Source organism: Micromesistius poutassou, assembly GCF_964030765.1.
Source record: "Micromesistius poutassou genome assembly, chromosome: 1".
NCBI lineage: Eukaryota > Metazoa > Chordata > Actinopteri > Gadiformes > Gadidae > Micromesistius > Micromesistius poutassou.
The window spans coordinates 4,386,317-4,407,041 of NC_140271.1; the positions used below are offsets into that span (position 1 = coordinate 4,386,317).

Here is a 20,725-nt window from a genome sequence, read left to right on the forward strand (position 1 = left end):
GTGGGGAGGTGGGTGGGGGGTGGGTTGTGAATTACTGGGATCCGACCCCGGTCCAAATATAATCAACCAAAACAGGCCCGGGCGTTTATTTGTTCCCCTCCGTCTGATAAAATGTTTTACGACCGCAATACTTGGTGTTTTTTTTTTTTTTTTTTAAAGCTGCCAAGACCCTGACCAGAAAAAAACAAAAAACCCGCCCGACTCTGGCAGTCCTAACTGTGGAAGCACGACGCGCAGCCGTCGAGGTTCCTGCAGGCCCCTCGGCCGCTGAATAATAATAAAAAAAATAAAAACACCCAACCAGCAAGCAGCCACCTTAACAGCCGCGCTAACAATATGTTCCTTAACCCGTCCTCGCAGGGCTCCCGTGGCACGCGGAGACGACGGAGCACAGGGCAGGCAGCCCGCGCCATGAAATATTCAGGGCATCCAGCTGGGTTTCCACTGCATACATAATCTCCCTCATTTCTGCACAGCAGATATGGAAACGGCAACGGCGGTGTCGTCGCGGCCGCGGCCGACAGAGTGCACGGTGCGCGCCAGCGAGCGAAAAGGGCGTCCAGCCCCCTGGCGAGCCGACAGACAGACAGACAGTGGTCGGGGGCTGTACATTAAGCGTAATGTCTTCCACGCCGCGCAGGACTAGATAAGACCTAAACGCGGTCGGTATATCATTGCCCAGCTCACAGCACACGCTCTATCCTTGTCTGTCTCTGCGCTGTTCGCTAGCATCCCCTTTTTTTTTTTTTTCTCCACTCTAACCCCGACCACCACCACCACCACCGCCGCCGCCACCACCACCCCAAAAAAATCCCCTCCCCCTCTCGGCGCACCACCACCACCACCACCACCACCAACCACCCCTCCCCCATTGTACCGACCCCCCCCCCCCCCCCACACTCCCTCCCTCCCCCGTTCTCCATTTCAGTCGAGTTCTCCATGTGAGCCGCAATCCCTCATGCTGTCAGCCCCCCCCCCCCTCCCTCTCCCTCTCTCTGTAGACAGACAGGATTAGCATTTTAATTGCATCAGCTCTCTTGGGTATTCTCAGCCTTTCACTGGGAGAGAGAGAGAGAGAGAGAGAGAGAGAGAGAGAGAGAGAGAGAGAGAGAGAGAGAGAGAGAGAGAAAAAAAGGAGAGAAAAAAAGGTAAAGAGAGAGAGAGAGAGGGCAGGCGAGAGAGAGAGCGAGCGAGCGAGCTTGTGGAAGGAGAACCAAGGAGAATTGGAAAAAAGGAGTGTGTGTGTGTGTGTGTGTGTGTGTGTGTCTCAGACAGACGGAGAGCGAGAGAAGAGGGGCGCTACATAAATATATAGAATTCACAGTAGAACTGCACGGCGGAAGATAGGACTGTGACAAAAAAAAAATCACTTCCTACTTTCATTACACGCAGAGCATTTAGATAAAGAGAACGGCTGTGGGAAAGCGACTGCTTTTTCACATTGGAAATATGGCATATAAATATGCTAATTCGCGTTGACAAATCTGAAACCGCAGCCGTGAAAAACATGATAGGTAGGTGACTGTTTTTTAAAGGACTGGATATAAACTGGGCGGGGGGGGGGAATGAAAATCTTCATAGGGAAAGGGAAAAATAAGCACTGCATTCAGGGCCGAGGGCTGCGCACCACAAGTTGTGTTTGAGACGTTCTACCACAAAGGGTTTAGTGTATGGGGTACAGTCCATTTAACGCGCCCGATCCATATGCTCGGTCCTTCCTTAAGCTGCTCTGCTAATCAGCATCTGTTTAGGGAGTCCACCCAAAACCCTGTGTCTGTCTGTCTGTCACACACACACACACACACACACACACACACACACACACACACACACACACACACACACACACACACACACACACACACACACACACACACACACACACACACACACACACACACACACACACACTCTGATTAAGGTGTGAAACAGAGAATTCACACCTTGGACAAACACACCACTTGAATCCAACACATCATTAATCAGTCCATAATTAACTGAGGAGGGAGACATGAGACCTTGAAGTGCACCCCCCCCCCCCCACCCACCACCCAACACACACCCAACCCCCGTCCTCTCCTTGTATCTCTGACACACATACATAATACGATTTGGCAGATAAAGAGAGATCATTGCATATCAGAGCAGACCACAAACACAGGGGCTGAATGTATAGTACGCCCGTGGAGACCGCTTCCGCCGCCGTGCCTCAACGCATACGGGCTGCAAGAATCTAGATTATGTAGATCTACACACTTAAAAAAAATCCATGTAAAGGAATATCAGATCATGTCTTGGAGGAAGCGGCCTGTCTCGAAGCTAACTTAAAGCTACTTGTACAGGACTGGAGCATCTCTCGTTAAAAGCAATGGGCCCGGTTGGTTCTGGTAAGATTGATCGCCCAGACAGATTATATAATCATATACATTACAACTTGAGGTTACACCCCGTTTTGACTGTACCATTATTCATCTACATCTAAAGTAAGTACCATTTAGAGGCCAAGATAGGTAATCTATATAAAATAAAACTGGCACAGAGTACAGCTACTGAACATTCATGATTGTTGTAAAAAAAGACAATTGACCCAAAGCCATAATCCCATGTGCTACACGTAGAACCGCCCCCCCCCCCCAAAAAAAAAGAGAAGCGTTGCCTCGGAAAGGCCTACGCAGAGAACAGCGCCTCACAGGGTCCCTCCATCATCACTTGTGGAGGAGCAGGGGGGGGGCCCCGGCGGGGGCCCGGGAAGTGAGCGCCCTCCGGGACGTTCTAACGCAGAACACGGCCCTCCTTGGCGGGGGTGGGGGGTGAGGGGTGAGGGCGTGCCCGGTCAAGGTGAGGAGGACGCCCTGGTCACAGCCAAAGACGCCCCCCCAAGTATATTTCCTATCCGTGTTCAATAAACATTCAATCCAGCGGAAACCCCCCGCCACATAACGGTAATTACAACGGCGTGCGCCACCGGCCCCTGTGGCTACAAGGGGAGAAGACAATTAAACTGTGGAACACGCGGCATTAGCCACCAGGGGAAGGGAGGCCTTAAATGTCAGAACGAGGAGGAGGAAAGTATATGGCTGTGGCAGGAGGCTGGGTATAGCAGCACGACCGCCCCACCACCCCACCACCCCACCACCCCCACCCTCCTCCACCTCCTCCTCCTCCTCCACCCCTCTCTCTCTCTCTCTCTGCAGTCAACTCTCATCAGGCCAGATGCCTCCAGTGCTCATTAGCGCAGACTCTTAAGGAGCTCCTAAAGACTTTGTGAAAAATGAACGCTCATTGGAGAGGTCGTTAATTTGCACTGTTATGCAAATTAGGTGGCAATTAAGCAATAGATCAGAAGAGCAGTGGCCATCTATAACAGGGAAACAAGCGTTATGACACAGTCGGATGGTGCCAGAGATCCCGGTGTGCGTGCGTTTAGCCGGCGCGGGGGAAGTGGCGCGTGTGCCGGGGGAGGGACCAGGGAAAGGGTGTGGGGGGGGGCAGACGCTCTGGAGGGGTCTGAGCAGGGCCCCGTCCCCGGAGCCGACCCCTCTGTGCATTACAGCCACGTAAACGCAACGTAGATAGGAAGCGATGCATTCAAAGAAAACGCCAGCGATGCGTCTGCCACTAATTTAATCACACTCAGGATTGATCCGGTTCTAGATTAACCAAACACTCAAACTAACTCCCCCCCACCTCCTCTCTCCACACACACACACACACACACACACACACACACACACACACACACACACACACACACACACACACACACACACACACACACACACACACACACACACACACACACACACACACACACACACACACCTAGAGCAGATTGGGACCCCCAATGCCTTTAATAACCCTAAACAGTCTGCTAATCCTGGGGAGGCTGGTGAACGACCACCCCCCCCCCCCCCACCCCCACCACCAGGCCCCTGATGTCTCCATTTCCCCCCTTGTATTTATGACACAGTGTGAAATATATAAACACAATGTCTGCCACCGCCATGCACACTGCCACAGAAGGAGGAAGGCACCCATCAATTGTAATTAATCCCTAATTAGTCAGGATTAGGACCTGGGCTCATGCACTCCCCCCTCCCCTTCCTCCCTCCTCCCCCACCCCCCTCCCCTCCTCCCCCATCGCCACCACCAAAGCAAAGCATTCCAGCTGAGACTGCATTTACATATCTTTAATTAAAGAGACCGTCTTTCTTAAAGTCCCAGCCTCAAAGCGGTGTGAGAGGAGGGCGCCTGCAGAGAGGGAGGGAGGGAGGGAGGGAGGGGAGAGGAGGGGGAGGGAGGGAGGGAGGGAGAGGGAGGGGGAGGGAGAAGAGGGAGAAGGAGGGCCGATCGGATGAAGTGGTAGGAGGCGGGCTGCCCTGGACGTCCGTGGGTCCTGTGGCGAGGTGCTGGACCTCTTCCAGTGGGTCACCTCCACCGTTCCCCCCCCCCTCCCCCCTTCTACGGCGCGCCTACTACTTAAAGATAGCGGCGAAGGGTTAAGGCTCAAGGAACGGATGCGATTGGTCAAAATGCAGTCACCTGCCAATGAATACCTGCTGCCAATCAAATCAAATAAACACACACACAGACACAGACACAAAAGACCCATAAAAGCCGTGTCATAAAAAGGCTGTTAAAGACCTAAAATAATTAGGATTTCACTCAATTAGTGGACACTGATTTATGGCCGACTCAACAAACCAAAATGACAGGCTTACTAGTGTGGCCTGGGTCGGCCCGGCCCCCGATGGCATTATAGTGATATAGACACAATACTACTTCTCCTGCTCTGACCCCCCCCACGCCAGACAGCCATCAGCCTCTGTCCATACAGCGGGCCAATTCCTACAGGAATAACACCACATGGGGGGAGCCAGCCCACACACACCATTAGGTGTGGGCTCAGGGGTTGGGGTGCCCCTGCACCCCCCCCCCCCCCCAGTTTGAGGGCTTGCGTTGAGGGAGGGTGGGTGGGGTGGGGGGGGATGGGGGGGGGAGGGGCGGCGGGGTTGTCTGTCAGGGCCAGGGGTCTGTGTGATATTAGCCGTCTGCCAATCTGGCTGGGGGAATGGACACCAAGTAATTACTGCTGCTCTTACTGCCTCATCAATCTCTCTCTATCGCTCCGGCCCTCCTCCTCCTCCTCCCCCTCCTCCTCCTCCTCTTCCCTCCCCCCCCCCCCCCCCCACCTCCACCTCCATCACCACCGCCACTATCCACCCCTCCTCCAAACACCATCTCTTTTTATTTATTCTCTACTGGTAAAAGAAGGGGAAGGCGAGGGGAGAAGAAAAAAAGAGAAGAAAAAAACAGATTGAGTGGCAGGACACCGCAAGCCACAACAGTGATGCCTGAAAACACCATGAAATAATTCAGCTGAGCTGCATTAGGATGTTGGGGGGGAGGGGGGGAGGGGGGAGGGGGTGTATTAGAGAGAGGAAAATAACGGCCCGACCGTTAGTGATGTAGCATTACGGGATGGGAGTACGGAAAACAACCGCCTACATATGAAGTATGATGCCCGGGAATGAGGGAGGCGGTACCAGGGTTTGTATAACAAAGAGCTACAGCGGAGCTAATTTTCACTTTCAAAATAGTTCAGGGCCTCGAGCCGCTGATCTCCTCCTCGTAAAAAAAACCCTAACACAGAGGGCCCACTCACATCTCCTAAAGTTTTATCACTCGTTTTTCAATTGTAGCCATTTGTGGGGAATAATAATTAAACAGCTTAAACGAAGCCGATAATTCACTGGACTCCGGATCCCTCGATTGTATCAGAGAGGGAAGCCAGAGAAGCAGTTTAATCTAGAACGGGACGCCGCGGGGCGTTAATCCCAAATAACATTAACAAGCCAATCATTAAAATGAGTGCAGGCTATTGGCAACATTCTGCAGGGGAATGCACCACACTACGTTTTACTGTTGCTGGGTTCTTAATAAAAAAAAACGGCCTTAATAGAGGAGGATAAAATTCTAAACCAATATTCGTGTTACAAACTGGATCGAAAATAATACCAATCCGGTCAGTCGGTTAACAACAAGAAAACAACCGCAACTAACAACTAGACAATTCCTATTTGCGGCAATGTATCATTTATAATGGTCTCTGTTAGCATCAGTCGTCTATAAACATGAGTAGACCGTTTGATAACTCATAAATGTATTCATTTGGGTCTTACTGCCAACTTCGAATCAACAAATTGCAATTAGGCGTCCATCCTACCCCAATAGTAATTAAATTCAATTAGTAACATGGTGTTACCCAAATGTCACAATAAGTGGCAGAAATACAAGCCACTCCAAGTCGAAGCCAACATGATGGGATTTCTGAAGCGCTCTTGGTGACGGTGAACTGGACTGGATATGGGTTTCCGCGGGTGGCGTCTTAAGGTTACTGAAACATGCATTGGACGACGTCACACCGCAGTATTTCCCTCTTCCCGTCCGGTTCTGATCAGACTGTTTTAATACCAAAAGGGCAATACCAGGGCGATCGGGAGCCGTCTGATTTTCATTGCACTTGTCTGGTTAGTGTTTTTGTTGCCATGCTGTTGCCCACCCGGAACCTATTAAACATCTAGTAGCCACCGCAGAATCCAAAACGACCTTGTCTTCTTTTCTAATTCACGAGGACGCTCTCCCTCCTCCGCTCTTACATTATCACTGAACAGGGGAGTGGAGTGATCTAGAATTACCTCTGCGAAGGCAGTCTCTGGTCCCCTCCGTTGTAAATTGCAGGGTGGTTGTGTATAAATAAACAGCGCTACGCAAATAAACACGGCCTGAGTCATACCTTCCTAGTTTCAGCCAATGATCTAAAAAAAAAAATTTGAACGTCTAATGTACATACTACAGAAAAGGGACTTGTTAATATGATTCATCAAATGGCCTCAAACTTGCGCCGCGCCTTGGCAGTGGGTAGGTACCGTCGGATGTGCCTTCATGTGGTGTGGCGTTCTGACGAAGCCTATGGCCGTGTTCAGGCAAGCTCAGCTAGCTTTCCACCAATCGTTAACAAGTTACCACTGACGACAGCACACATTACATACGGACACATTCAACACGTTCTGGTGAACCTGCGGTAGAACGGGGAGGGAAGTTGAGTGACACTTTTTTCACGGGGAGGCGTTTGTGTCGAGCCGAGCGACGGAGAGCATTACATTAAAAAGCCCACGGAAAAATAAATAATAATAAAAAATCAAAACCAACTCAAGACTAAAAATCAAAAACTTATGAGGAGCTGCAGTGGCTTTATAGGGATTTGGCATAAGCTGTCCCATTGCACCAAGAGCTATTTTTACAGCAAAATACCCATGAGAGCGAGCAGCAGGAGCAGAACAGAGTCCTAGTGTTGCCATTGTCTCTTCAACTTTGATCATTTCCCCCCCCCCCCCCCCCGTCTCAGATAATGCTGCGGCTTCCCCACCCTCTTTAAAAAAAGAATTGACTAAACTAAAATTTCACACAGATGAAGGTCATGTTTAATTTGAGACCTCAGAACAACAGAGGCACTGTACTGTAGGAGTGGAGATGAGGGGGGGGGGAGGGGGGGGGAACTGGCATTTGCGCAGAACCATTTCCTTTACAATGAAAACAATCTAACCAACTGCAGCACTCTGAGGAATTCACCTCCCCTCCCCCACTATCCTCCTCCTCCTCCTCCTCCTCCACCACCTCCTCCTCCTCCACCACCATTACATTTCCATATCAAAGCCCCGAGTTCAGAGCAAGTCTTCTCTTTCAAGAATGGGAGCGAGGCAAAAAGGAGGGAGGGGGAGAGGACAAGACCGAAGCAGCAGGAGTAGACCCAAGATCGAGTTTGCTTTTATCCCTGTTGTTCGGTGTGTGTGTGTGTGTGTGTGTGTGTGTGTGTGTGTGTGTGTGTGTGTGTGTGTGTGTGTGTGTGTGTGTGTGTGTGTGTGTGTGTGTGTGTGTGTGTGTGTGTCTCTCTCTCTCTCTCTCTCTCGCCGCCTGCGAGGTAGCGTTTGTTAGTGGAGAAGAGACTGCAGAAGAGAAGAGGAAAGAGGAAAGAAGAGGAAAAAAAAGAAAAAAAAAGAAGAAGAAATCTGGGGAGATACTCAAAGGCTGCTGATTGGGTCTTCCACGAGCAGCACTGAGAAGTCAATTCACATTCCAGAGGCACATAATGGAGGCTGTAGGAGGGCTGCGCGCTCGGAGGGGGAAATGCCAAAACAGGTACACGGCGCTGTTAGAAGGGCACCGCGTGACAGACAGCAGAGGATGAGCGCGCGCATGCACACGCGCACACACACTTTATGGCGGCCCCCGTTTAAAATTGGGATGATTAAACAAGTGTTCGCATAGACATTCAATTCTCCTCCTGCTTTATCCTTTTCACCATGCCTACTGTAAATGCACACGTGATGTGTAAATGCGCACACACACACACACACACACACACACACACACACACACACACACACACACACACACACACACACACACACACACACACACACACACACACACACACACACACACACACACACACACACACACACACACACACACACACACACACACACACACGCCTTCCCCATTTTGCCGAGAGGCTAAATGTGAAAATCAAAGTGAATGGCATTAGGGTAAATAAGACCACTGGTTGCCTGGGAAACAGGGTACTCTGCCCCACTCACTCAGGCCTACCCTTTACTTCCCTCCAATCACAGGAGAGCAATAATACATTATTGAGCGAGGGCCACAACAGACAGCAGTGCAGCATTTTCAAATTGTATTTGAACTAGAGAGATTCTCTGTGAAAGGAGGATAAATAAAGGAATGGGGGAGAGGAATGAGACGGAGCAGAGAGGGGTGGGGGGGGGGCTCAGGAAGAGAGATGGAGGGATTGAGAGAGAGAGAACTCAAAAGCCCACATCATTCACGCGGCCATAGCCATCAGTGTGCCAGACTCTGTTGGCCCTCTTGTTTGAACCATACTGGGGATCTGTCAGCTAGCTGAGCGGAATAGCTAACAAGATGGAAATATGCGGGCTGGGTCTCACTCCTGAGGAGCCGGCTGGCTAGCAAGTTAACAACATAAGCCGTGTTTTATATGTTTTATGTCACCAGCCTGGGAGCACACAGACTGTGACCACGACAGTGTGTTTTTTGGGGGGGACCAATTTCGGTTTGCGGTTAAAAAAAAAAAGAAAAGGAAGAAAAAGGGGACGTAGTGGCATCAAGAAAAAAAAAGTCTGGTCTCTTGAATGTGGCTGCTTTGGTTTCAGCATAGTTAGAATTTGAAAGGGATTCCGATAGAAAATGGAAAAAGGGTTAAAGGAACACGCAGCCAAGTCCATAAAGTGACGCAGAAAACAATGAGAATCTACATTTTGGACAGCGTAGTAGCATTGCAGTAATAGCAATCAGTTATCTTTACAAGATATATATAATCTATTTTGCATAATACCCCCAACAAGGAATACTTTTAGGAGATTGACTCGATACGCTGAAACCCGGCGGCCGAAATAAATAAATAAATAAATCAGTGCTATGCTCTATAGGATCAATATAAAATCAATACGAGTCCTCCGCAGGGGCCGTCCAAGATACGCCCCGTACCAGGGATACAATTACCGGCAGCAAAGGAACCACTGATACACCACTTCTGAGAGCGAACCCGAACAGACGCATAGAGGGGGAGAGAGGGGGAGAGAGAGAGCCAGAGAGAGAGAGAGAGCCAGAGAGAGACTATGAAGGGTAGTGGAGTGCAGAAAAGAGCAGAGACTCACCCGTCTTTTCTTTGATCTCACACAGAACACTGAAGAGCGCCGGCTTCATCCTGTGACAGTTCAGGGCATGCTTCCTGCAGGGGAAGAAAGGAGAGCGGTGAGAAGAGAAGGCAGAGAGAGTGCTGGATTAGGATAAACAGACCTTTGTGTTCACTTGTTCCACGTTCTCCTCCCTGTTTAAAGCAGGTGGTAGGAAGGCAGGGAAATTAATCAGAACCTAGAGGAGGTCTTAGCACCAAGTGTGAAGTACTTTACACAGCGCTGTACACCATAGGGTTGGAGCCGTGCCCTTTTACGACACTTGTTTGTAAATGACGGGATGACCTTGCCGATGTGAAAGTACCTTTCCGCGGTACGATGAGGGATTATTGGGCATCTCACACCGTCTCACAAGGTCACAGGATTTGTGCACCTAGTGTTTAGGCCGAATACACGGCATTCCAATTTTGATCCTCCTGAGGTTGGCCTAATACACAGCGAGCCATAAATTGGGAGCAATCTAACGAGGATAAATTGGGAGGGTCTACATGTTATCAAATATGCTCAGGTATTGGGCGTCTGTGTAGTAGTAGTAGTCTCAAAATAGAAAAGGTCAAGCATTTTTGTTTTCTACCCTTCCATTAAGGGGCCGAAAGTCAAACCTAATAAATCAAGACACACACACACACACACACACACACACACACACACACACACACACACACACACACACACACACACACACACACACACACACACACACACACACACACACACACACACACACACACACACACACACACACACACAAAAATAGCTGATCTTTCCAGCATGAAAAGAGTTATACTTGACTACAGCAGCAGAAAAGCCCAGAGTGACCTTAACTGACATGCGACTGCTGACTGTAAATAGTCACTAGTGTTGTGACGGTACATGGCAAGAACAATCCCATCACTGAGAAAGCAAGCATGTTTGGCAAATAAAATAAAATCCAAAGTAAGAGACCGTGACAGCTGACACACTTTTCTGATCGCCGGTCTGTAAACACAAATGCATTTGAAGGTGGAGACCAACCACAAAGACCCCACCCTCCGCAAAAAAAAAAGAGAAGCAAATACACAACAAAACAACAGGGACGTGCAACATGAGACTTCGATTTGAGATGATGTGTGAACGAGCGAAACACAAAAAAACATGGAATCATTTCTAATGATGATGAGCACAAACCCGATGAACCACGCACGCACACACAAGAAGGAATTGGTACGGTTCGTCCGCAAAAAACACACCGACAACAGACACACCGACCACGGATGATTATGACACGGCTACACCTGACCGCAACACCAACTCCAGTTTTGTGTCAGTTATCTCCGCGACTGTGTGCCGCGACGACGAGCGTGCTGAATATCAGCGTGTTTATTATTACTCCTCGCGTGGTGACAGCGCCTTGATAAGACTTGAGGACCTACAGCGTGGGTGGGTGTCTGTGCGTGTGCCTGCGTCCTCCTACAAGACATTGTCACTATTTCAACACTGGGTTTGAGTTGTGGCGGGGTGGCTCTGGTGGTGGGGGTGAGGGGGGGTGGTGGGGGTGGTGGGGGTGGTGGTGGTGGTGGTGGGTGAGAGGGTCGCCTTCGTCATGGAGTGGGGTATGAGCAGGAGGGAGGTGGTGGAGGAGGTGGAGGAGGAGGAGGAGGGGGTTGAGCTCATGCGGTCCTTTACTGACCTGTGCTGGAAGTTGAGTGGCAGGCCACCCCCTGCCGTGCCCCCCCCAGCTCCCCCTCCCTCCGTGGGGTCGTCTGATCCACCCCAGTGCGCCGGAGACTCCTCTTGCCAGCATCTGAACATATGGTGACAGGGTGAGAGGATGAGGGTGGGCTGCCAGCGTGCAGGTGCAACACCCTGCTGCATCGCCGAGGGTCCCGGACCACTCCCCCCGCATCCCCAACACACTGCCACCCCCCCCCCTTGCGCAACACACGCCGTGCACCCATCGTGACCGGCACCCTCTCACGTTCGACGGCCAGTTCGCCTACCCGCGAAGTGGCCGACCGCTCGCACCAAACCTGGCCTGCTGGGTTGTTGTCAGCCATGTGACGTCCTAGCGGTACTGAGGTCCTGCTGACCTACCGGGTTGTGAATTTGCCTCAGATGATCTATTGGTGTGTGTGTGTGTGTGTGTGTGTGTGTGTGTGTGTGTGTGTGTGTGTGTGTGTGTGTGTGTGTGTGTGTGTGTGTGTGTGTGTGTGTGTGTGTGTGTGTGTGTGTGTGTGTGTGTGTGCGCGCACACTGTTGAAGTTTGGTTATTCCTTTCTGATAGGATGCGTGAGCGTCGCTGAGGATGGGGAGAGGGGAATAGAGCATCAAGCATGTGTTGGTTAATCTAGCAACAAGTGAAGAGGTTGAATCACACCTTTCGGGCCATTTGTGCATCAAAAAGATATGCTGAACATACCAGTGCTGTATTATCGCTTTCTCTTTCGTCATAGTGCAGTTATGCACTTAATCAAATACAGGAAGTCAGTGATTGACCACTCAAGGCATGAAAAGGCTATCCTGCGTTATGAACAACACATTTTCATGTATTTACTGCAGGCCAGGTTTTCGATTCAGCTCCGAAAACCGGTCATAACTCTTGCATGAATGTTTTATAAAGTGGTATTGCATTTTATATGTCTTGAGCTTTTTTGTTGGCCCTTTTTCATATTCAACGGTTTAAGTGTGTATTTTGCAGCAGGTTTCAAATCTATACAGAGGCAAATCTGCACAGGGAAATCTATACACCGACGTATTGCTATATTTATACTTAAGACCAGGAATGTCTCGCCATGGAGAATTTGCAACATCATGTTTATGCTCACCATAGATTATACAATTGTGGATGCAGATCATACGTATATACAACAATAACAATATATTTCGGATGGATACATTAAAACCAACTAGCTGCAAAAGAAATGAAAGCGTTTGTTTTATTTTGCAATAATAAAAACGGAAGCTACTTAGACTACAAGCGTTTTCGGAAAATGAAATAGCAGTTATAAGATGCCAGTATGGCATCATCCCTCCCCCTACCATCTCATTAATAGAAACTCGATTTGCGGACAGCTGCACTCGCGTACACATTATAGGAGAATTGATTGCACCCAGCACACAATGAAAAGGATGAACACCGCGGAGGGAGGGAGTGAAAGAGGAGTGAATTAATTAAGAGAACCAGGTGGTCAAATGTTGGGTGGAAAATCACCAGCTAATGACACATCACACTGTGGCCACAGGCTTGGGGTGGACGCTGTCCATTGTTTAAGAAAATCCAACGCTTCAACTCAAGATGACCTTATGCTCTTTCGAGACACATGGCGAACGAATCCGGGTTATTCGTATATTGTCATGCATGGTCGTGACATATAGACCTTCAGAAAATAACAAGTCCAGTGTCATGTGAATAAGAATTGCTGTCATCATTGTGGTGTGTGGGGCTGACATCATTTACATCCAGCAAATAACCCCAACCTTATATCCCCGGCCAATTTGCATTTCAATGACTACATTATCGACATTTACTCATTAGAGCACCCAGCCATTAAAGATAGCCAACCGATCATCTCCCAATTACCATGATTGCAGGACATTTTGCACAGGTAAATCGAACGAAAATGAGGCATAATAAAGAAATAAAACCACATTTCATTTGTTCATCGTGGTGGTCTTCGAGTTAAGTGACAAAGCAAAACACTGGCATATTAAGCTGTGATTAACGTTAAGTATTTGTCATTTTCAAGAGGTTGGTACCTTCAGGCAAAAACAAGTTGGGTTAAACAATCTTTAAAGCACATTATGTTCATCATGGGGCATAGACAATAATTCGCTCCTGGCATTGGAAAAGGTTATTATTTTCTATTCCTACTTAGTTATTACTACTTAATTGGCATCAAAAAGCCATTTTTGCGAATTGTATAATATAAAACCCCCATGTTAGTCGCTATAGTGAGGAGACACTTTTTTGGGAGGTGTGAAAATAAAAGTACCGTCGTCAAAATAAAATGCATACAAAATGTGTGCAAAACTATAGCAACGGCTTGGGGGGCTGACAAAGACGAAGATAAAGCCTCACTTTGGCATATTATTAGATTGCACGGTGCACCCAAACAGATTGAAACTGTTGACCAAAAGCAATAGCACAGGCCAAAATTTAAGAAAACACACATATCCATACTTGCTTTATACTTCAGAAAGGACCCCCTCTGTACCAAAACACGGGCATTAAGGTTACAGATCTACCGCTGGCGTGTCGTTACCTGGCCTGCGCCTCGTCCAGGCTCTCGTCGGTGATGGCCATTATTTGCTGGAGAATATCCCCAATGTCTTGTTGAGGCTGACCGAGCGACTTTCGCACCCCGTCCGGGTCGCCCACGTCGGCCTGCGATAGTCCACCGAGTCCGGCCAGACCCGACAGCATCCTCGTCTGATCATCCATTACTTTCAAAAAGAAAACTCGCAGTTTTCCCTCAGTCGAATAATGCGCACAAATAGCTAGCCAGTCCGCTAGCAGCCAGCAAAGTATTTCCTACCACAAACCATACAAGACCCGCTTTACGCACTCGATGGGAACGATCGTGTGGTCGACTTACTATCCGCTGTTCCGAACCCGATAGTAAAAAATGGTATGCGCTACATTCGCGTTTCTTTTTACTTATTCTCAAGTAAATACAAGCCGCCACCACCGAGCTAGCGCTAGCTTACTAGCAGGGTGAAAAAAAAGGAGCTAGTGGCTGGAGCCCCGAACAGTGGAAAGGCAGCGGTGACGAGCTAGCCACACATGCACTGAATGTGTGAGCTGGCAGAGAGCGCCGTGCACATTTTTAAATAAAGCTAAATAGAAATGTGCACGCACGTGTGCATTAAAATCAATACACTGACTAAAGCGACGCAGAGCAGGGAAAAAAAGCCTGTGAATACAATGCCAGCTCACTGGACGCCTCGCTGCTCGCTGCCTCTGGTTGCCTTTTCAAAACAGACCATGGTTTGCCATTGTTTTCACGAGGGAAGCGCAACTGTCCAAGTGTGTGCGTGTGTGTGTGCGTGCGTGCGTGCGTGTGTGTGTGTGTGTGTGTGTGTGCGCTCTCTCCTGCTTTGCGCGAGTGATGTGCTCTGGTCACTGAACACCAGAGAGCGTGAGCGTGCTAATCAGTGTACTGTGAACATATAGCTGTTTTATTATCCTGCAGCCTGGTTATGAATGCCATGGGGGTGGTGGTGTACATTGAATGCATTCTCCCTGTGCACCGCATCGAATTGATCCCTCATCTTTAAATGCCGTCCGTGTGTGTATTTTTGGATAATGGCGGGTTTGCGAGTGACATGTTTTACCTCTACGTCATCAGCATAGTAATTAGTAAAAGAGAACATTTGGAATGAGCCAATTCATATTGGACGTAATCCACATAGGCCTGCATCCATTAAAATGATGCCAAAATATAATGGAAAATATTTGAGCTTGTCATAGTTGTAGCACGTCTGATAATAAATAATGTGAAAATGCACAAAAACATATGTGCTTTATTTCAGCTGTAGTCATTTGTAGCTCTATATCACTATGCCTTAGAAGTTAATTAAATACCCACGGGATATATATAACCTATTGCTCAATAGTGCCCCTAAAATAGGTTTACAAGAAATCCAGCGTTGGTTCCTATAATGAAAAGCATTTTTTAATAGCCAATGCATTACTGTGGCAGTTTAAAAAGTCAAACGAGCAATGGATTTAACAGAACTCCTCGGCCCCGATACATTAACCTCGCAATTTGTCTTTCAGCATGGACATGTTGACAGCACAGACTGAAAACTAGTTTCTTCACTATTTATTTATTTTTTGCAAACGTGGACGCTTCTGCTGTTGTTTATCACTCAGATCAGAGGAGGGCTTCCCAAGACGAATGGATAGCTGAATAGACATGGAGGAAAATCTGTAGCCTGCCTTACTCTACTAAAAAAAATGATGTGTTTGCATGGGGCAGTGTGACCAAACAAGCAGTGGTTTATGCTGACTCCTCAGACATCCATCTACTACAATCTGTGGCTAATCAATCTAAAGTTAAGAGAAACCCTGGACCAGAGAATACAGTATGAGGAAAAAAAAAAAAGAGCATCCACTCTTTGCATGTTTGCCGTATATTTTGGGATCCAGAAACCACACAATACATTGAAATAAACTAGAAAATACTAAATGTATTAACACACTGATATGTACGAAATTCCCCACAAACAGCACTATTAGCATAATATATAAATATATAATGATGACAAGCACTCGATAAAACATAGCTACTCCTAATAGAATAATATCTCAAAGAAGGGCAACCAATGGCATTTAAGCATTAGTAATTATAATATACAAGCTATAATAAACATAGGTTTTTGCAATTGACCACTCTGGGATCTTTCACACATTGATACATCCAGTCGAATTGTGTTGCACAACTTAATTCCCTTTGAAAGCTCAAGACGCTCTCAGTTTCCAGAGATCCAGGGCTCATTTTCATCTAAATGACTCCATTACATCCCCCTGCTGTGCCCCAGTGTCCTCGCCTCCAAACACTAATGGTCACGATGCCACTTCTCCCCTCTCTGCTCATCTCAGGGGTCGTCTCCAAGGGACTGACACAAACACAATCACAAGCAAAACCCTGCCCCGCACACACATTAGGTCAAAGACACGGCTACACACACACACACACACACACACAAAGCCATTTGCTCTTAGGTGTAATTATCGAAGACATAATGAAAAGTAGCGACCTTGATGACCAAAAGGCTCCCAAGGAATTACACAACAGTGGAAAAGAGCAGGGCTGTGACTGACAGGCACAATGTCAAAGCTTCGTTCTGCCTGGGTGATCCCTCCAAATGCCAGAGATGGAAGTGAGTCACGTGGAGAGGGAGGGGCCTCTGCAACGGTCAAGGGACACATGGGGTGGAATAAATGCAGCACCAGCAAGATAATTATATATCGGAAGGCGGCCACCATAGACATGTTTATTATGTTCAATGAAAAGGAAAGTGATGTGTTTTGACCTGACACTGCACTGTTAAAAGGTTCTGAAATAATTAAGGAATACAAGGTGTATTGTGGAAATGGATCAATCCATTAAAAAGCATTTTGAAAGGTAAACCGTATGACATTATATACACAAACAGTTCCCATTCATTTGAAAAATACGCATAGAGCTGTACAAGAGCATCGTAATGTAAGTTGACATTCGACATATATAACATCCCAACATGTGTGCATTTAGCATTTAAGGTATTTTGAACTGTATTCATTGTACCGTTACAATTTGGAATAAAAATGAAAAAAGTCTTCCACATTGACCCTTGAAGGATGCAAAACTTAACAGAGGCTTACCAAACCCTATCTTGGCATTGTTTTGAAAAGGGTACTATTGCCACCTGGTGGTTCAGAATATAAATGAGCCATAAAGCAAAGGTCACAGAATCATACAGGGTATATACATATTAATTAAGTGAGAAAAACAACACCACAACCATGGGGGGAAAAAACCTCCGGAAGCGTGTAGGAAGACGGGCCGGTCCAGTTGCCTTTCAGCCCAGGGACCTAAGAGGAGGAGAAGGGCACTGCCACTAGGTTTCTGATGCAGTCAGGGGAAAGGTCCTGGAACCCTGCCTCGGCAGCTGAAAGAGGAAACCATTTGTAAAGCGGCGTGCCAAAGAAAAAGGGAACACAGATCAAAATATTGACATTAATAACAATTAGTGCCGTCAGTTAAACGCGTTATTAACGCAGAGTTAACGCAAACCCATTTTGATGGCGTTCATTTTTTTGATGCAAGATTAAGGTTTTTTTTTAAATTATCATTATATACATATATTTTTTTACCCTTTTATGGATGGACAGTGTGACATTTTCTGAGAGATTATTTGCTCCAAGTGTGAAAGACTGCTCCAAGTGAGAATGTTAGTGTGAAATTGAACACTACAGTATATGGCAATGTTGTTTTCAATAAAAAAAACATTTGCACAAAGCAAGCCGATCCACTTTTCCATGTTGATAAGAGCATTAAAATTTGAGAAAATAATGGGACAAAAAGAAATCAAGGAACATTTAGAATAGATAAAAATGTGTGATTAATAAAGTTAACCATGACATTAATGCGATTAAACACGATTAAATATTTTAATTGTTTGACAGCACTAATAACAATAACACAGTAATCTGAATACCTAATCTCCTACTGGTCTCCTTCACCAGCAACTGTGAGTGCTCCTCTATGGAGAGAAGCTCTCTCACCATTTGACACTGGGTTTTCATCTGTCAAGAAGAAAGGAAAAGGATCAATTCAGTTCCACAAATACGGGGACTAAAACATATGGTAAATAATCCAATTTGGGGAGGTGAATAAACCTCCTGTGTGTATTATTCACACTTGCTGTGCCGGAAAACAAATTAGACAAGCGCCAGGCCGAGAGTCTCAAATTGTATCCACATTGTTATCGTCATGACACCGGATCTGAAATGAATCCAACATACCACCAAATGTATCGTGTGCAGCGCAGGCTGCTGTCTAGACAGCACCGAGTGGTAGTCTGGTTTCCGCTGGATGAGCTGCCACTGAGAGGACTGGGACAGTGATGCGGGGTCTAGGGTTACACTAGTCTGCTGGCCCTGCTCCACCTTGCTGTGGCGGTGTAGACAAAAGAGTACACAGGTTGGAACAGGGTGTAACGTTACACAGGGACACGTCATTTGACACAGTGGGTTTGCTTGATAAGAGGGAGAATGCTCCTAAAAGGACTGAAGTGAAATGGTTTTTAAATCATACATTTATTCAGTATAATCTTAAGGGCTGATTATGGTCCCATGTTCACACAATGCAAGGGGGTTACAGACCCCCAACGTCCTTGCGGACCCTCCTTGCGTCCACCGCAAGGGCCTGACGCGCGCCTCCCAAAAATTGTAACCTTGCGTTGAGGCGACGCAGCAGCAAGGGCTGTGATTGGTCCGCTCACTAAAACCCGACGCAGAACCAAAACAGGTTCAGAGTCGAAGCGTCTGCGTGGTCATTGCGCTGCGTGAATGTGGGACCATAATCAGCCCTTAACACTGTTTGATTTAAGTGTAGTTTAACGTCCTGAATTCATGATAATTGGCTCAGATCCGGTATTTCCGCAGTCAGCACTGAGAGTACAGGCACATATAACTTTCAAACCTTGCCAAGGCCTCCGCTTTACTCCGGTGTTTGGTCAGCAGAGCAGTCCAAGAATCGATCTCCGCTTGCAACCTAGAGCACAGCCATGGTTTGAAAAACAAGTCCAAATATTCTCACAGAAATAAATACTAATATTAGCTGTTACATTAAACCAACAGCAGCCGACGGTATCCTTAACGAAGATAAACCTGCCTGTGGATATCACTGCGTGTTTGTTCCAGGGCTGGCCGCATGGCAGGATTACTAGTGAGTGGAGACCAGAGATAAACAAGTCGTCAGTAAACAACCAATAACAAGTGTTTCCCCTGTTGGGGAAACACGCTGGCTGCAGAGTGTTTAAATATACATTAAAAAAGGCATTACTTTTCTTTAATCGATGAAAGCTGCTGAGCTGGCTTTGGACTGCGCAGCTCTTCGGCCAATCTGCTCCATTGTGGTTGCATGTCCTCGGCTACAGATCAAGAAAATGAACGTTATACAGTATATTTCACAAAGTATACTCCAAGACACAGGTAAGGATTCTTATCCATGACCTACAAAATATATGCAGGTACGGTACTACTAACCTTGTTTCTTGAATGTCTCCAGTGAGGCTTTTGGCGTGGACTGCAACAACTTCTGGGTCCTTTCTAGTGCGCACTAAAGACATAGGCATGCAAAAGGATATTGCATGTCATTTTAAAATCAAACACAATACCTTTTAAATGTAGAGATGGACACACACAGCTGTTTGGCTGAAAGCAAATCTAACCTTCATCGAGGCTTCCATCAGTTTCTCAAGCCGCTCCTTTTGTGGTAATGATGGACTGATGCTCCTGCACAGTGCTACAGACAAAAAGCACCAAGGAAGGAAGGCATTAGGACACCAGCCGGCATATCTCACAATTTAGTAACTGTAAAGGAGCAGGAAGGATAGGACCTACTCTGAGATGGGTTGGTAAGGGCAGGCAGTGAACGCCGCCCTATAGTGGACCTTCTCCAGGATTTCCTTCGGGAAGAGGGGCTTAGCGAGGGAACCTCACTGGGAACAGATCCCATCAAGGACTCTTCAGCCATGCCCTTCTCCGTGAGAGTGGCTTCTTCAGTCGTGTCTGGGATTGCCGTGCTGGGTGGAGGTGGAGATGGAGTCGGAGATTGGGTGCGACGGGACTTGTGTGGGAGCCCTGGGGTGGGCGATAAGGGCGTGGCCCTTTTAACCATGTTGTCGACTATCATTGCCTTGGAGTTAAAGAGAAAATGGATTTAAGTAATGAGCATTGTAGTGGTTATAGTTAGTGGTTCTAAACCTAAACCCTTGAATCGGATCATCGCCACTGTTGTCAAATGTTTTACCTCAGTCCCTGCAGGAGCGGTCGCACTGCCGCAACTGGTAGGGGGTTGAAAAGAGTGGTGAATATAAGTTACTTCACAGGTTCACATCAATAATAACGCGTTTAAACGATGTTAAACCATTTTTAAAACGGTGTTTTGTTTGCCAACATCGAAAATCCAATGTTGCAACCAGCTATAACTTATCTTCACTTGTTCCTATCAATGCCCTGAACGTAGTTTACTGGCGTCCACTGTAACTGTCAGTAACGTAAATACATCCGAAAACTATGTGCCTAAATACATATGTGTGCATGTATAGCCTAGTCGTTGCAAATGAGTCGGTCGTTTAGTTTTTTTACGAACCTGTCTTGTTTTGTTTCCATTTCAACATCCGCCATTTTTTTTTAAGTAGAATTGTATCGCGCGCTCAAAGCAAACCAGCAGACCGCC

At 47.3% G+C, this 20,725-nt stretch overlaps 2 protein-coding genes across 2 annotated transcripts; both read right to left on the reverse strand.

Annotated features, from left to right (window-relative positions):
- Positions 1 to 9,596: 9,596 nt before the first annotated feature.
- On the reverse strand, positions 9,597 to 14,706 carry pbx4 (pre-B-cell leukemia transcription factor 4; the record flags this gene model as incomplete). Its single annotated transcript, XM_084488491.1, has 4 exons — positions 14,036 to 14,706; positions 11,464 to 11,577; positions 9,756 to 9,829; positions 9,597 to 9,631 (listed from the first exon to the last, which is right to left on the reverse strand). The coding sequence occupies exons 1-4, from the start codon at positions 14,212 to 14,214 to the stop codon at positions 9,597 to 9,599; spliced, it is 402 nt and encodes a 133-aa protein (XP_084344617.1). The 5' UTR covers positions 14,215 to 14,706.
- An 888-nt stretch (positions 14,707 to 15,594) lies between these two features.
- dsn1 (DSN1 component of MIS12 kinetochore complex) lies at positions 15,595 to 20,688 on the reverse strand. The gene is made up of 11 exons (XM_084488720.1): positions 20,639 to 20,688; positions 20,297 to 20,330; positions 19,888 to 20,182; positions 19,716 to 19,789; positions 19,531 to 19,603; positions 19,328 to 19,415; positions 19,157 to 19,207; positions 18,965 to 19,036; positions 18,286 to 18,433; positions 17,979 to 18,066; positions 15,595 to 17,429 (listed from the first exon to the last, which is right to left on the reverse strand). Exons 1-11 carry the CDS (start codon positions 20,671 to 20,673, stop codon positions 17,353 to 17,355), a joined length of 1,035 nt encoding a protein of 344 aa, XP_084344846.1. The 5' UTR covers positions 20,674 to 20,688; the 3' UTR covers positions 15,595 to 17,352.
- Between the last annotated feature and the right edge of the window lie 37 nt (positions 20,689 to 20,725).